The sequence below is a fragment of the Triticum urartu genome, chromosome 5A (assembly GCF_056163025.1).
Source record: "Triticum urartu cultivar PI428250 chromosome 5A, HENAU_Tu73, whole genome shotgun sequence".
NCBI lineage: Eukaryota > Viridiplantae > Streptophyta > Magnoliopsida > Poales > Poaceae > Triticum > Triticum urartu.
Window position 1 is genome coordinate 189,405,813 of NC_141877.1, and position 17,224 is coordinate 189,423,036.

General features: G+C 44.5%; 2 protein-coding genes across 3 annotated transcripts; both read right to left on the minus strand.

Moving 5' to 3' along the window:
- Positions 1-2,444: 2,444 nt before the first annotated feature.
- On the minus strand, positions 2,445-5,741 carry LOC125523691 (uncharacterized). Of its 2 annotated transcripts, none has more exons than XM_087522699.1 (6): positions 5,394-5,741; positions 5,210-5,320; positions 4,235-4,324; positions 3,568-3,614; positions 3,367-3,459; positions 2,445-2,777 (listed from the first exon to the last, which is right to left on the minus strand). In XM_087522699.1, exons 1-6 carry the CDS (start codon positions 5,397-5,399, stop codon positions 2,759-2,761), a joined length of 366 nt encoding a protein of 121 aa, XP_087378825.1. In that variant the 5' UTR covers positions 5,400-5,741; the 3' UTR covers positions 2,445-2,758. The 2 variants fall into 2 exon arrangements, with proteins under 2 accessions (XP_087378825.1, XP_087378824.1); XM_087522698.1 differs by having other exon boundaries at positions 3,552-3,614.
- A 1,250-nt stretch (positions 5,742-6,991) lies between these two features.
- On the minus strand, positions 6,992-15,860 carry LOC147970763 (uncharacterized). Its single transcript, XM_087523611.1, has 3 exons — positions 15,798-15,860; positions 7,368-7,687; positions 6,992-7,274 (listed from the first exon to the last, which is right to left on the minus strand). Exons 1-3 carry the CDS (start codon positions 15,858-15,860, stop codon positions 6,992-6,994), a joined length of 666 nt encoding a protein of 221 aa, XP_087379737.1.
- Positions 15,861-17,224: the final 1,364 nt, after the last annotated feature.

Sequence of the window (17,224 nt, forward strand, 5' to 3'; positions counted from 1 at the left end):
ACTTCACGTAATTCTCCAACTGTCCTGTTTGATCTTTATGATAAATCTTATACCATGGACTTCGAGGATTTTACCACTGCATGCAAACTTCCACAATGGGGTAGTATAAGGGATCCTTGCAAATCTGAATTTAGAGATTTTTTGCTAGCATAACTATGGGAGAATCTAGAGATATTACACAAGCTACCATAGGGAGCATTCACTTTCCTGCTATACATTATTTTGCTCTCTTCATAGGTAGATGCATAAATGGTAAAGATGAGGCATGTCACATGTGTGTCCCCAATCTCAGTATTCTTAGGAGTGCTGTGTTAGGAGACCAATCATATAATTTGGGAGCCATTGTTGCACGTAGGTTGCACCTTAATAGATATAATGGAGATTTCTTTGGTGGAATTTATGCAACCCGTGTAGCTAATTTTCTTGGTATATATGTACGCGAAGATGATATTGAATTACCTCCTGCCTATCTAGATTTTAATGCTATGGTTCACCACCAGTTTGTCAAGAGGAATGAATTACCTCTCCAGTACCGACTAATCTTTGATAGATGCCGTGTTGTCCGTATTACTCTCCCTGCTTTTGCTTTCTTTTATTATCAGGCAAGAGGGGGATATACTATTACCAGAGAGGAGGCAGATGAGTACGAGAGGAGAGAGGAGGCCGCTCGTTGCCATGTTGCAGCTCAGCAGGCGATAGCTGCTGCATCACAGTACGACCCCAGCTACTATTATGGATATCAGCCAGGCCAGCCGTGGCCATAGACCAACTTAGGCCAAAAGCCTAAGCTTGGGGGAGTACGTATTTCTCACCGACATTACATTCATGCTCACACACTCATTGCTAGATGTCGGTGCTCATACTTTTTCATTGTATCATCCATGCTTGTTTATTTTCCTTTTTATGCTTTCTTCTTGTGTGTTTAATAAACCTTAAGAAAAACAAAAAAATTAGTTGTAGCTTTACATTTAATTTCCATGCTTGTAGTAGTAGTAATTAAAAAGAAAACCCAAAAATATTTCCTGTTCTTCTTTTGCTTGTTGGGAGCTTTCCCATGTAAATAGTTTTATTTCTTTTATTTTCTTTGGGGGTTGATAGGAGAAGACCGGAATTAAATTGTTGAAGTGGATCTTATATGCATTATTGTTGATCTGACAAAAGAGCCCATATTGCCTTGTCTTCTCCTTTTTATTGAATGCTTGTAGATTCTAGCTTAGTCCAATAAACATGCACTATTATTATTATTCACACTATTCAGTCGTGCAAGTGAAAGGCAATTATGATGATATATGATGGACTGGCTGAGATGAGAAAAGCTGGTATGAACTCGACCTCTTTTGTTTTGTAAATATGATTAGTTCATCGTTCCTGATTCAGCCTATTATGAATAAACATGTTTGCAATGACAACTAGAGATCATAGTTTCTTGTGCCATGCTTGATTAGCTATGAGTTATAATGGTTTACCTTGCGTGCCAACATGTTATTAAAATGGTTATGATGTGGTATGGTAGGGTGGTATCCTCCTCTGAATGATTTAAGTGACTTGACTTGGCACATGTTCATGCATGTAGTTGAAACAAAATCAACATAGCCTTCATGATATTTATGTTCATGGTGGATTATATACTACTCATGCTTGCATTCAATGTTGATTAATTTTAATGCATGTTCATGACTGTTGTCGCTCTCTAGCTGGTCGCTTCCCAGTCTTTTGCTAGCCTTCACCTGTACTAAGCGGGAATACTGCTTGTGCATCCAATCCCTTAAACCCCAAAGTTATTCCACATGAGTCCACTATACCTACCTATATACGGTATCTACCTGCCGTTCCAAGTAAATTTGTATGTGCCAAACTCTAAACCTTCAAATAAATATCCTGTTTTGTATGCTCGAATAGCTCATGTATCAACTAGGGTTGTCTGTATCTTCCATGTTAGGCGGGTTATTCTCAAGAGGAGTGGACTCCGCTCCTCACTCATGAGATAAATGGCTGGTCACCAGGATGCCCAGTCCCATGCTTTATGCAAACTAAATCAAAATAATTGCAAACAAAACTCCCCCTAGGACTCTTGTTAGTTCACTATTAGGAAAAAGACTACTAGCAGCGCAGGTAAATGGCTACTAGCAGCGTGGGTACCCGCTCTACAGCTAATAGTTAATAGTAGCACCGGTGAAACCCACGCTACTACTAACATTTTAGTAGTAGCGCGGGTGCAACCCGCGCTACTAGTAATGAAATAGTAGTAGCGCCTCGGGTTTTTTCCCACGCTACTACTAAAAAGTTAGTAGTAGCCTGGATGCAAACCCATGCTACTACTACTAGCGCGTCTGGTGTTTTCCCACGCTACTACTAACTAATTAGGAATTAAAAAATAAAATCCACCAATTCCATTCTATGCATACAATTCCAACTAAAACAAACACATATTTGCAATAAACCAGCAGCATTACACATCATTACTAATCCAAGATTTATAACAAACCAGCGGCATTAGAGCACATCCTGTAAGAGCATACATATTGTCATGGCTTTTCATGCCTTCAATTAAAACACCTACACTTCTTGCCAAGTCACTTACTCCCAGCTAGTGCAAACACAGTTACAAGCAAACCAAAATGCATAAAAACACCAAACAGTGGCATCCTATCTCTCCAAATGATCCGCTCCCTCTGCATCCTTGCAAGCATCTTCACGATAAGCAAATCCGCAGGAAAAAAGTCAACTTAGCATGTACTCCCTCTGTCAACTATCCAAACTAGATTTTATCCATTGCCCTGGCCATGTTCAAGAAACACTAAATTAAGAATATTTCTACTCTAAATACAGGAGGCATCGGACAGAAAACAAAAGATGAGCAATATCATATGAGCAGAATAAAAAGGAGTTTGGACCATAGCATGGTTAACAATAAAATATAGTGCTCTAACAAAAGCAAGAGTGCAACACGTTGCCCTGTTCCCCTTTCAAATATCAACACACTAAAAAAGGCAACAAACACAAACATGTAATTTTGGACTACAGCAAAAATCAGTTGCAGAAAGTCAGGAAGATTATATTGCTAAAGTATTCCATTTTCAGATGTTAGAATAGGATATTGCAAAAGCAAAATATATGAAGATCAAATACTGAAGCAGCTACATTGCCCGAATTGGCCTTTTATAGAAGGTGAGAAGCACACACTAAAACATTAACAGCCAAGAACATCATATCTTTTCAAACTACCTAAATGGCATGGCAACAACACTTCCTTTTAAATAGTTTGAGAAGACATGCATTTAATGGCAGCCACAACAGTATGCATCTAGATGCCCCTTTAACATAACATAATTCTAGATATAGTGCATGCACAAGAAGAGTACGCACCAGTACGACCGCTCTGAACGAGCTGCTGATGATGAAAAGGAGACCACGGCCAAAGGCTTTAAGAAACATGGTAAAGGCAATGACAGACTTGATCTATAAAGAAACAGAACAAAAGCCATAAAAAATAGGAACTAGGTGAATGGATCCTTAAAAAGGGAACAATGATGTACAACGGGGCAACCGACCAGAAAGTATCCATACATCAATGTGTGGCACTGCCATCCCAAATTCCCAATGTTGGCGGAGACCTGCTTGACAAAGAAGTTTCAACATGATAAATGCATAATCATTTTAACATGGATTAAATATAATTAGTTCCGTATAATAAGACAGAAAATATATTTTGTTTTTTATATCTAAGCATAAACCGATATGCCCAGTTATCATGGATTGATGCCTCAAAGAACTGTTGCATTGTCACATATAGAATGCAAACAATAAATATAAGCATAAACACGTAAATTTGGACTGTAGCAAATCAGTAGCACAAACTCAACAGACATGAGCCTATCAAGTGGTTAAACAATAAGAATAACATGTCACCACATTTGGAATCTTTCAAGAAGGTTGTTGTTAAAGCTTTCCACTGTCAGATGCTACAACAGGATATTGCAGAAGCAAAATGTATGAAGATCAAACAACGAAGCAGCAACAATGCCAGATTTGGCATTTTACAGCTAGTAAAATGGACACACTAAAATTGTTAAAACTACCTAAATGTCATGGCAACAATACTTCCTTTTTATTAGTTTGAGAAGACATGGTGCTGCAAGTCTACATTTAATGGCAGCCACAATAGTATGCATCTTGATAACCCCTTAACATGAAATAATTCTTGATACAGTGCATTCAGAAGAAGAGTACACACTAGTACGAACGCTCCGAACGAGCTCCTGATGATGAAAAGGAGACCACCAAAGGCTTTAAGAAACACGGTAAAGGCAATGAAAGACTTGATCTGTAAACAAAGAGAACAAAAGCCATCAAAACTAGGAACTAGGTGAATGGATCCTTAAACAAAAAACAATGATGTAGAACGGGGCAAGCATTTTCCCTGCAGCAACGCTTTAATATGTAAGCAATTGAACATTTTTTGTATCTACATGCAGAACTATTGCTACTGAAGGCAAATTGCCTGCTGTTTATTTGCACAGGTTACCCCACTCTATCTGATATATGTAAGACAAGTGCATTTACTACTTTGTTGGATTTATACGAGAACAAATAAAGCATATCATGTTTTTCTAGTGTATTCACGTATAAGTTGTACACTTGCACGGCATGTTAAGTAGCAAGAGAGAGGGATCCAAGAAGTTTGTGGGGAGGCTTAATAGCATAACGGAAAGGGACTTGAATTTTCTAGATAGAGGCATATGAAGGCCAAAAGCATTTGCAAGATTCAGTTCAATATACTTAGAGAATCACTGATTTAGCTCTCGAACATCTAAAACTAGCTACTGGAGATTGGGCAAGTAGTACTGATTCTCAAAATAAAATGATGCCAAGCGAGGACAAGTGGTATATGCGATATGGAAAGCTACCAGTCTACCACCACCATCCTAAACAATGAGCACACGAACACACTACTGAGGGTCTGACGCCACATCTCAAACACTTGGTGCATTAATCGAGTTACTAATGTAGGTAAGCTTCTTCATCTGCATCTCAGAAGCCGCTCTGCCCAGAATCCCCATGGGCACGGACAGCTAAATTGGAACAGCAAAACCACATGCACTATAAATCAATTTAATCTCTGAGATTTCTCGCGGAAACTGCCTCATTAGTCGGAATTAGGATGCCATGGCAAAACGAACTAAAAAAGGAAAAAAAAAGGCGGCCGCACTAAGCTTGATGAACTCGGCGGGGACGCCGCAGACGTGCTCGACGAGCAGGCCGACGCCCTCGAGCTCGCGCACCAGGCACGCCACGTTGTCCTTCCCCGCCTGCACACAGCCTGCCAAATCGAATCCAAGGGGGTCAAGGGCTGCCTGCGGTGAAGAGAAAGAGAGGATAAGGGGGGACCTCACCTCCATGGCGTCTGTCCGCACTAGCAGGAGGAGGAGGAGGAGGGTCGGAGGAGCAAGTAGCAGGACCTCCGGCGGGCCGTCTGCATCGGCGGCGGGCAAGAGGGATCCCTCCCCGTGCCGCGCCGTGCCCGGAGAAGGGGGCCCCTAGCTAGGGTTTGGGGCCGGCACAAGGGCACGGCGAGGAGGAGGAGGATCGTGCGTGAGGTGGGGGCGCCGGCGGTGGGGTTGAGGGAGAGGAGGTCGTCGGCGTCGGCGGTGGCGGCGGGGTTGGTTAGGGAAAACGTACGGAGTGGAGGACGAGGAGAGGCGTCGGGGGAGAGAAAGGCAGAGCAGGGGCGTGAGAGGCCGAGGTGGGGCGGCAAGGAGATAACTTAGCAGTAGCGTTGGGTTTATACCCCACGCTAATCCAACGCTATTACTATGGCATGTCTTGGGTGCACGGTGGAGACCATTCATTAGTAGCGTGGGGTTTATAACCCGCGCTACTACTATCAACTTAGTAGTAGCGTGGGTTTAAAACGCGCGCTACTACTATGGCTGGTCCTGAGGGGCACGGTGGAAATCACTTAGTAGTAGCGAGGGTTATAAACCCGCGCTACTACTATCAACTTAGTAGTAGCGGGGGTTATAAACCCACGCTACTAGTAAGTAGCAGTAGCAAGGGGTATAAACCCATGCTACTAGTAAGCGTCCATCTATAAGCTTTTCCCTAGTAGTGGAGAATTGTGGTGAGTGTTCCATGCAATCAACTTCCATTATCACATGCGAGAACCCTCTAAGAGAACCAAATGTGTTGAAGATTGCTTTATCACATTTTAAAAATATAATAAGAGTGCAGATGCTCCTCCATCCGGTTCCTAGTACTAGTATAGTACATACCTCTATAGACTATAGTAGTAGTACTAGTACTAGTAAACTTTGTGCTTGGCTGTTCGCCTCTTCGGGAAGTGCAACAATAATAGTACTAGTATAGTGTATGCTTCTGGAAATCTGACACCGAATTAACTGTTGCATGTCCACCACCTGAGCGAAGGAGAGCTTGCATTAGTCAAAAGTTTCTCCTTGTCGTGCGAGCCACCACGCGCAAGCTTCTCCCATCCCGCAAGCTTCTCTCTTCACAAGCATAGAACGACGGTGGCCACACCGCCGATCACATATCCGACCGGATCCCGCAGTTGGGGGAAGGGAACAATGTTCTGCGTAGACGTGGTCGACATCGGTGAGGGATAAAATCCACAGTCGGTGCATCCCAATCGGGGGTCACCGCGGTATGGGCCGATGCCGCGTCCCAACCGCCCTTCTAGCTACAGCCCGACGTCCGTTTCGAAAATATTAGTGCATGTCAACAAAAATTATACTAGTATCGTTGTTCCGTTTAAAAAAATGCATATAAGCTGTTACTTCTTACCCAAAGGATCTTTATATCCAACAGACACAAAATATCCATTCGACTGTTCGAAATTACTTTCACTGCTGATCTGATGTCGAGGTAATTGCTGCATCGCCACCAAAACCCATCATCTCTTAAGCTAAAGTACACCGAGATAACCCCTATATTATCATATTACTAAGATAAACAGAAGGCACTATAGAATCATTTAGGACATGAGCTTGTCAATCTGAATGTGGAGGGACACCATCTTAACCCCGGCCAGCAGCTTGGGCGGAACTGTGATGTAGGTCAGCTCCTGCACGGCGACGTCGCCGGGATCCCCGCTGCTTGTCACCTCCATTTCCACATTGACAGCGTCGGTCCTGCCTATGGGCTCCCCCGGCGGGCCGTTCGCCCACAGCTTGGCCACGTAGTGCGGTAGTGGGGACGCCCCCGCTCTGATGCATACGACTGACACAGCGATAGGCACGCCGATGTCGAGCACGCCGCTGACCAAGAAAAATGTGCGGTCGTCCTCCTCGGCGAACAGCAAGAGTCGTGGCTCCGATAGTGGCACTTGCAGCTAGAGTGCCTTGCCGTACTGGATCCTGTGCACGGGCATGGGATGCATGGTGCTAATGTGGTGGGAGAGCACCGGCGGCGGGCCTTCGTAGGCACAAACAGGCACGAGGCATTTGCAGGGCGCGAGCGGACACACGCTCTGGTGATCGGCGAGCTTGTGGTAAGTGACGTAGAGCCCATAGCCTTCGTGCTGGCACTCCACCCTCAACGAGGAGAGGACGGCGTCCACTGCTGTGTTCCGCACGTCGAAGCCACCACCGCGCTCGCACTTCTGGCACTGCCGCTGGTTCCCGGGGCGCTCGACGCGGCAGTCCGCGCAAACCAGGTGCCCTCCCTTGCACTGCACAAATCAATCGAACAACACATCAATCAAGAAACCTTCACCTTGCTCGATCAGCCGAACAGACGAGGTGTATTAGAACCTCATACACTTGAGGCTTCAAGGGGCGGAGGCACAAGGGGCAGTGGAGCAAGGTGATGTCCATCGAGACCATAGAGAGCTCCATCGTCGGGTCCTGTTCCGTCTGCATGATCTCGCCCATGAGCGTGGTGGCTGGCAGGACTAGGAGAAGCTCTATTGTTCTCTACACGCTCTCCCAACCGTACGCGGTGGATATGCAGCACTTCAATCGGTGTCAGATGGCCAGAAGCATACTGTAGTACTCCACCACTTCAGTAGTACTCCCAAAGAGGCGAAGAGCCAAGCGCAGCCCGGACGCTCGTGTGGCAGTTTCATGTGTAGAGTAGTCTAGGATAGCGTGTATCATGGCTGTAAGCTTAAAATCGTTGGGGTCGGTTCCATGCTATATTTTTTTGATTAAAATAATCTTCTGGCCCTACCTGTCATCCTGGTGATTCTAGTTTGCACGCTCATCTGGTCAAGACAGGAATATATATTTTAATTTGTGGTGGGGTAAATGTTAGAGGTTGCAGCAAATGGAGTATTGTACATTGCGGGTCTTTCAGTGTCAACTTGTACAACGAGGAGAAGCTTGATTTTACTATTACACGCCTTCTCCCTCGCCCATGCGCGTGGTGGCTCGCAGACGAGGACAAGCTTCTTCTTATAATACTACAACAAGCTATCCCTCCCGCTCGCGGTGGACGGACATGCAGTAGTGGATTCGATACTGTAGAAGCAGTAGTAGTAACATCATTGTTCGTCTTCTCGGAGAGGCAAAGAGCCAAGTGCAACCCGAACGTGGCAGTTGCGAACCTTGGAGCACGCATATAGCTAGGCTCTTGCATGAGACAAAATTGCTATGTGAGCCCACTATTGTAGTACTCCCTCCGTCCGGAAATACTTGTCATCAAAATGAATAAAAGGGATGTATCTAAATGTATATTAGTTCTAGATACATCTTTTTTATCCATTTTGATGACAAGTATTTTTGGACGGAGGGAGTACTTGCTAGTATAGCCCTATAAACCAGAAAGGAGAATTTGCCTTTCTAGAGATTTCAACAAGTGACTAGACTACACCGAGGCGGAGTACATACGGAGCAAAATGAGTGAATCTACACCGTAAATAAAAACGTAATTCTCTTGTTTTCCTCTCGGCCTTGGTCGCGGTGCACAATATTGAGTATACTAGTACTATCATCTTGAAATTTATGAAGTCACCATAGGCACCTCGTCGTCGACGGGAACATCTCCTGACACACGATAGACGTGAGAGGCAGTCGCCTCCATAGGTGCTTGAATGCCAAGGAGGGAGAGGGTAGCGGTTCCCGAGACGTTGAACGGTCAATGATGCATCCTCAAGTTACTCTGCATGCAGAGGGAATTAATTGGAGAAGCGGAATAGAGCCAGCACGATGTGAATGCAACAGAGTTTGGATTCTCATATAAAGGCACCCCACCACTCCAATCCATCTACTCCTTAGTCTCTGCGCAACACTGCTCACTCCAATCCAAGACCAAGAGACCAGAAGCCAGAAGCACTTATGGAGGCGATGGTCGCGAGCGGCAGTCGGCTGTGCCAAATCACCCAATGTGCCGGCCTGCGGCCCCGCACTGCGCAGCGTTTGCAGATGGTGCTGGCGACCGCCAGCGTCGTAGCCCTCGCCGATGCCGGCTTTGCCTCTCGCATTGATGACATGATGGTCAACTCCATCCGCAAGTTTGCAGCCGTCAAGAAGCGTGTAGCGAAAGCTCCTACATGTCCTGCCAGCCACCATGCTCATGCGCGAGGGAGGGACGCTGCTTCATTGACTTACTGCTCCTGCCTTTGCGTCTATGACAGGTGGGCCCAACAGGTAGTTGGCCCACCTGTCATGCAGCCAAAGGCAGGTGCAGTTAAGGCACCGGAGCTCAGTCAGCGAGGGAGAGGGCGTTGTAGTAATCAAACTTATCGGTCTTGTACGAGTTGACGCGACACATCAAAGCACTGCACTTGATAGAAGTCTTTTTACACATTTCAAATGGACTAGTACATACGGATGTATGTAGACGTATTTTGCTTCATATGTAGTCACATGTTGGAATCTCTAAAAAGACTTATATTTGGAAACGGAGGGAGTACAACGCATGCATGCATGCCGTGACTTCCCTTTTGATACTTGCATGTGTTGATTTGATGCACCTTGCCAAATTTTGACTATAAATTTAACTAACCAAATTTTCACGTATGTCACAAAAAATTACGGGGCTGTTTGGATTGTGACTATGTTTGTCTTATGTTGCCACATTATTTTGCCCACACTTGCCACACTTGCCTAAATTGAGTTGCTCAAATTGTTAGACACACTTTGGCTTGCCTAAGGGAATCTTGCCACACTTTTTGTGTCTATGACATGTGGGGTTCACTGCTAATAAAAAATTCTTGTCTTAGGTGTGGGTAATAAAAATGACATATATTTAGGAACGGAGGGAGTAGAAAATATAAATAATAATGCATGTTGGGGCAACCCATGTTTCCGATAATTTTATCCGTGGGCTTGTTCACAATTTTTACGAGGTGGTGGTTGTTCATTTAATGAAGGGACTTGTACCAGACTTGAACAATACAAAGTGCGACCTGGCACACCATAACACCACTTGGAACAAGGGGGTAGCTATCTCAAAAAACAATCAGCAAATAAAAAAACGGCGACCTGGCACGTAGTACACAATTTTAAACGATTGTTTTGATGGAGTGAAAATGGAAAACTACCCCACTATGTATATATAGGCTGGAGCCTCCGTGCTTGCTTGCTAGGGTTGATCTATTCACACACTCTGATCCTCTCCAGATCTAAACAAGACAGGGGTGGTAACACTTTCTTTCTCCCTTCAAAAAACACTGTCTTTCTATCCTCACAGCTGGTTACAGATCCTGACGTATCCCCCTCCGCCGGTGAAGGGGAGGAGGGACAGTGTTTAGGCCGTCGTTGACAGCGAGGGAGGAGACCCACTGCCGGCCGCACCGTTATCTCTGGCCGAGCGCCGGCGTGGGAGGTCCTCCGATCCCTTCGTCGTTGCCCTAGTGTGGGCGGATCCGGCCTCCCGCCGCCCACCTATCCATATCCCGACGACCTTCAGGTATATCTTCCTTCGAACCGTCTTACCTCTACTTCCCCAGCTCGCTACGTCGCTGCATGTGCATCATTTTCTACCTCTCAGCCCCTCTCGACCGGATGGTCCAACGTCACCTATTTTTTTTCTTCTATTGTTAGAGCTAAAGCTACTTCATGGAGTCGAATCTTGTACTTGCTTCAAACAAGAAGGGGCTGTTTGGTTTGTGACTAACTTTGCCAAAGGTTGCCACACCTAAGGTTAGGCAAGTTTGACTAACTTAGGTGAGTGTTTGGTTCAAGCCACACCTTAGGCAAGCCACACTTGAGCCCCACATGGCATACACACAAAAAGTGTGGCAAGATTCCCTTAGGCTTGCCAACTTGTGGCTTTCATTTTGTGGAAAAATATGGCAATAGTAGGCCTAGAACCAAACAGCCCCTTAACTTAGGCAAGGTTGGCAAAAATGGGTGGCAAAATATGGCAATACTAGGCCTAGAACCAAACATAGTACATCGGACTTGGTACAAACAGGAAGGAAAGGGGGTGAAAGTAGTACAGACTGGTCATCCAACCGGTCTCTTGGTCGAAAAGGGAAATATAGGGGTAACACTGAACACAGTGGTATGACCAGGACTAGATTTGCTATCCACACATAGGAGTAGGTGGCTAGAGTGAAAAAAATGGGACCAACCGAGATATGTTTCTTGGATGTTTGTTTCTCGGGGCAACAAACTATGAATCACCACTTTATACCCCTGTTTAGATACATGGTGCTTGATTGCTGGTGCACCCACTGTCCCATGCCCTTATACCAAATATTTAGCTGTTCTTAATATAACGCCCCTGGTAAAAATGAAGCCATGCCACTGTTATAAGCCATGACAAGTTTAGCCAAATGTTTTTGCCTGTAATTGTTTGAGACTCTGAATGTTTCCTCTGTAGCTTTTTGTGTAAACAGGGATATCTATTTCACCTGGTTGATGTTGTGACCTTTTGGTGCACTACACAAAACTCTTCTTAAAAGGTCCTCTTAAAAGAAGTGACTTTTGTGTTGTTTAACTGGAATGTCAGAATGGAACAGTTGGTTCATTTCGGTGGAACTTCACAAAGGGAGATCTGTGTTCTAATCCTCATCATCCACATTGGCACCATAACCTTCCTTTAGGTAAGAATGATATTTAATGCATGTGTTCATCTCTATTTTGCGACTGCCATGAGAAAATAATGCTATTTTTTACTAGTAAACTTGTACTCCCTCATTGACAAAACCAATTCTGAAATAGAAGGCCAATCATGTACTTGGTTTCACCAACTGGTGAGGAGAAGGAGAAACAGAGCATGAAGAGCAGGAAGAAGAAGAATAAACAGTGCCATGGTGATCTTGCTGAAGCCAGAGGCCTTAGTCGAGGCCATTCAAGGGCTCCGACAACGACTACCTTACATGTGAGACGATCCTCCAGGGAGCCCTTCCACTTATGCTGTCTCACTTAATTAATTAGGAGTACTTAAGTACCACTAATTTATTGCTGCCTAATTTTCCTGTCGGAGTTAAACAAATCTTTAGTAGCACCCTATGCTGAATCAAGTACGTGTGTATGTTTGTCTATGGAGGTGAATCATGTGGTGGAGTAGGGAGGGAATATTATTAGTGTAATGACATAATATTTCTATTGTTTTGCATGTCAATTTATTGCCATTGGTTCAATGAGGCAATGTTTTGCGTATTGTCCATCATGAATTTGATGCTACTGTTAGAGTAATATGCTAATGTCTTTCTATCCTTTCTCACTAAGCTAATGAAGGTTTCACCTTGTTCCTACTTGTGCAAACAGGGATCATGTTGTGCCAATCATACATTTTAGTGGAACTACAGAAGACAATACAATGAACTGTATCCCAGCCTGTGCTTTAATTCTGATGGAAGTTCTTGATAATCTTTCGATATAATCTCAGCACTGGTAAACAAGAGTGATTTTGACCATACATTTGAAGTGCACAAAAATATATACTATTCAGTGATTCCAGTGAGTGCTTTATCATCTCTTATGGGACTACATGAATAAGATTTTTTCCTCAGGTTGGTATGGGCCTAAGGCCTTCATCCATATTAGTTTGTTGTCATCTCTATTTGTATCGTGCTACTGTCATGAGAAACTCATTTATCTTTGCACGTTAAAGTTTTGCAAGCTATGATACATGGCAATGCTTTGAGTGTTGAGCTAATTAGCACTGATTAAATAAACTAATACCAATCTTTAAGCAAGACTACTATGTTGCTAACTTTACCCATTAAGATAATGAGGGTGCTTCTATTTGCTAGTGTATGTTTCATCAACTAGTCCCACTATTACAGTAATCTCACTCTATCAATATATGTGCCAACAGGGATGCTCGATTTTGGTGGAACTGCACAAAAACTTTGGGTGCTTCATTGCCTCAACAGCTTCCGTCCTTTCCTGTCAGTCGCTAATCTGGGCCTACTTTCTTCCTTTGTTGTCAGTCGCTTCGCTTATCTCGGCTTCCAGTCAAAGGAAAAAGTAATTGATATGCTACCTCACACAGGTTGGTACTGGTCTTTATCCTGATTATTGTGCTTGTCATGTATTGGTAATTTGGTATTGTGCTACTATTTTCCGATTTTATAAAGGAGTAACTTGGAGCCTGAACTCGCAGGCTAATCATTGCATTGGGTGATTTTAGTAGAACTGCACAAAAAGATCAAATGGACAAATACTTATGTTGCTGCTATGTACTCCAAAGTTCACTCAGGTAAGCATCGATATTGACAAGAAGTGCCTATATTCATTCGAGTATCAACCGGCGTCAACCAGTTGTCAAACTCCCAAGTATTATGAGAGTAAACGCTAAAAATATTGCTTGGCGCATAGCCCAGAAAAACACAGTCCAGTCTTTGGTCCCAACTTGTGCCTTTTGGTTATCGACAGATATGGTAGCGAACTGTATGGCATGGAGTCTAAAGATTCTAGACAAGTTGGTTGACGCGTATATTCATCTGGCACTTAATCAGTCTGCATGCCAGGGATGCTCCATTTCAGTTGAACTGCACAAAAAATTTGGGTGGTTCATTTTCTCAACCGCCTCCTTTCTCGTCTGCAATGTAGAATTTTGGCGAGCTGCAGGACTAAGATGAGCCAGTAAACTAGTTGGATGAAAGCAAAGTTCAGATTGTCTGTGCTGCCTCTTATGTACTCGAAACTTTACTCGTACAAGCATTAATTTTAGCAAGAAGTACCTCTGACCGAACACTGTTTACCAGTCTGCAATGTAGAATTTTGGCGAGCTATAGGACCAAGATGAGCCAGTAAACTAGTTGGATGAAAGTAGTGGCCAAGTTGCTCAAACCTCCCTCGGCACGAGGCCGCTATTTGAGGATAAACCTACAAGAAAAGTCCGGATTGTCTGTGCTGCCTCTTATGTACTCGAAAGTTTACTCGTACAAGCATTAATTTTAGCAAGAAGTACCTCCGACTGAACACCATTTACCAGTATGTACCCTAGGTAATTAAAGTTCGTCCATGGATCATATTGGCTGTGATCTCAATCATTTGGATGCATAAACATATTGAACATGTGTATATCTGAATCTTTTTGTGAATTATCTATGAATATTGTTGTGTCATCTATCAGTCATTTGGATCCATAGAAATGCTGAACTTGTGTATATATGAATCTTTTGAGTTGTTGATAGTGAATGTTGGCTATGAATATGAACGTGTCCTGTGAACCTGAGTTTGATACGAATGTTTTCCTTTTCTGTTGTGCTTAGGTGTGAACTTGTTAGTAGGCCTACTGTGGGGTATGTGACGTGTGGGTGTCAACGGCACACCTTCTTCCCGAGAAGAATTGCACCTGCTTTGTTCGGGTAGCAATGACGCATCAGCTCTTTTTAATATTTTTGCTCTGTCTTGCCCCCTCCCCCGCTCAACCCCTGTCGTAATGTTTTCGGCCTCAAACAAACATAGTACTGCGTTGTTTTTGGGGCTTGATGAAAAATCGAGTGCTCGTTTCTGTAGGTTGGCCCACCGAGCAAATGGGCTGCTGGTCCACCACGGACTGGAGGCTAAAAATACAAGTTGTATGGTGCAAAGGCAAGTAAAAGAACGCCATCGAGAGCCATCCACTGAAGAAAAGAACCACTCATGATGTGCTTCTTAAGTTGTGCCGCCGGCCCCCTCTATAATCCAGTTTGCTCGGGGATCTGGTATCATTCTTTTCCATAGGGAGAACAAGTATCAGCTAGGCCTAGGTTTTGTATTTTAACATGCGTAGCCCACGACATACGGTGACAGTGGTTTCAACTTATTATTTGAGGTCCATTCTGGCCTATGGGCTTTTTCTTAAAGATCGGCAGCCCAATGTATTTCTTTAACCACATTATATATATTTATATTATTACTATTATCGTATATTTTATAGAGACTTATATATACATTATAAAAACAGCCCACGTGTTATTAACTTATAAAAGTAAATGTTTAACAAAAGTTGGCAAGGAAAATCCTGGTTGTTTTTGACTCAGAGGCAAGGAAAATCCTGGTGATTGCGTACAAAAGCTTGCAAAGATTTTAAGGACCAATGTAATAATAATGCGCTCATTTTTATTTTGAGCAATAACTCGCTAATTTGTTAATTATGTATATAAAAAATGTGCCTCTCTGGTTTATTTTTGATATTAATTGCTCCTTCTAACATAACATTATATATATAACGAGCCCAGCTAATTCGTGTATTTGAAGGAAGTGCAAATGGGCTGGGATTTCTTAGATAATATAAATGGGCTGCATTGACGCGAAATTATTTGTTCACCCAGCCAGCAAATAGACTGTACATTCTAGAAAACATGGGTTAAATATATGCCACATTTGCAGGCTGACATGTGGGCCAATAGGTCAAAGCCTACGCAGGGCATTGTCAACTTGGTCGGCATGCACCTTCAATCTCTTTTCTTCTTCCTCCAACGTCGTCGGGACCACATGGCTCTGCTTAGCACGCATCGCTGCGAAGAGCTACCCCACCGCCGGCCAGGCTATCCCTCCACTCCTCCACACCTACTGTTATTCTCCACCGGCTGCAGCCCCACGCCACACCAGAACTAGTTATAACCCTTCTCCTCCACTCAATCTGCGACTCCACAACTGCGTCTTCCCATCTCCGAGACGTTCTCATCCGGGGCCTCACCGTCGTCCACCGCCTCGCTGCGCTCGGTGCGGCGTGGTCAACAAATGAGAGTCATCGGAAGAGGACTGTACATGGAGAGCCTAATGGCTGGGACCCACGAGGTCCATGGTCACACGCAAGGAAAATTCCTCCTTATTAAGCTGAAAAAAATGTTTCCTCCACTTGACAGATGGGACCCACCGGCTGTATCTTCGCACGGAAGAAAGTGCCTCCTTGTTATGCGAAAAAATTATTCCTCCCGTTGACAGCTGGGACCCGTCAGATTTTGTGGCTGACTTGTGGGCCTACTAAGCGGACGTGTACGCAGGGCTTTGTCAACTTAATCAATAAATGATTCTAGTAGCTGGACCGTTGGATGTTAATCCAACAGCCGTGCTCCTTCTTCAACCTCTGTTCTTGCTCCTGTCTCCCGTGAGTGGCACCGCGGCTATGCTACCGCGCACCCGAACCAGTCAAGTTTCCCACTCCTCTCCATCTGCGACTCCATTTCCCGTCTTCCCCATCTACGGGTCGTTCCAGTCTGGGGCCTCGCCGTCGTTCACCCGCCTTTGGTGCGCTCGGCATGGTGTGGTCAACGTGGTCAACAACCTAGAGTCATCGGAAGATGGCTGTACGTGAGAGGCTGACAATGGGGACGCAGCACGCCCATGGATGCATGCATGCAACGGAATGCGGCATGGTCAACGTGGTCAAGGAACGACTTCCATCGGAAGTGTACTGTACATGCAGACGCTGACAGCTGGTCCACAGCCACAGCAAGGAAGTGCCTCCTTATCACGCAGAAAATAATGATTCCTCCACCTAAAAGCAGGGACCCACCGGACGGGCCACCGTATTTTGCAAAAAAAATGTTTCCCCCTGACTGTTGGGACCCACCGGACGGATCACCATATTTCGCAAAAAAAACGTTCCCCCCACTGTCAGCTCGGACCCACTAGAAGTGCCTCCTTATTACGCAGAAAAAAAGAATACTCCCCCTGCTAGCTGGGACCCACCTTGGCGGGAGGCTGACTTGTGGGCCTACTAAGTTGATGGGGATGGAGGGCTTTGTCAACTTAGTCAATATGAACAATTCTAGCTCCAGTAACCGTACAATGTCCATCCAACGGCCGTAGTGCTTCTTCAACCTCTGGTCTTCTTGCTCCAGCCGCCCAAACCAGTGCCTGTCGTGTCATGTGCT

Excerpts from the sequence above, each read along its gene's own strand:
- LOC125523691 (XM_087522698.1), bottom strand. Across the intron at positions 4,325-5,209 it reads CGCCGAGTTCATCAAGCTTA|ATCAAGTCTTTCATTGCCTT; the intron begins GTGCGGCCGCCT and ends CTTTGTTTACAG. Across the intron at positions 3,615-4,234 it reads CGTTCGGAGCGTTCGTACTA|GTCTCCGCCAACATTGGGAA; the intron begins GTGTGTACTCTT and ends TTTGTCAAGCAG.
- LOC147970763 (XM_087523611.1), bottom strand. The coding sequence starts at position 15,860 with ATGCGTGCTAAGCAGAGCCATGTGGTCCCGACGACGTTGGAGGAAGAA. Across the intron at positions 7,688-15,797 it reads AAGAAGAAAAGAGATTGAAG|TGCAAGGGAGGGCACCTGGT; the intron begins GTGCATGCCGAC and ends TGATTTGTGCAG. Across the intron at positions 7,275-7,367 it reads ATGCCCGTGCACAGGATCCA|CGGCGTGCTCGACATCGGCG; the intron begins GTACGGCAAGGC and ends TTTCTTGGTCAG.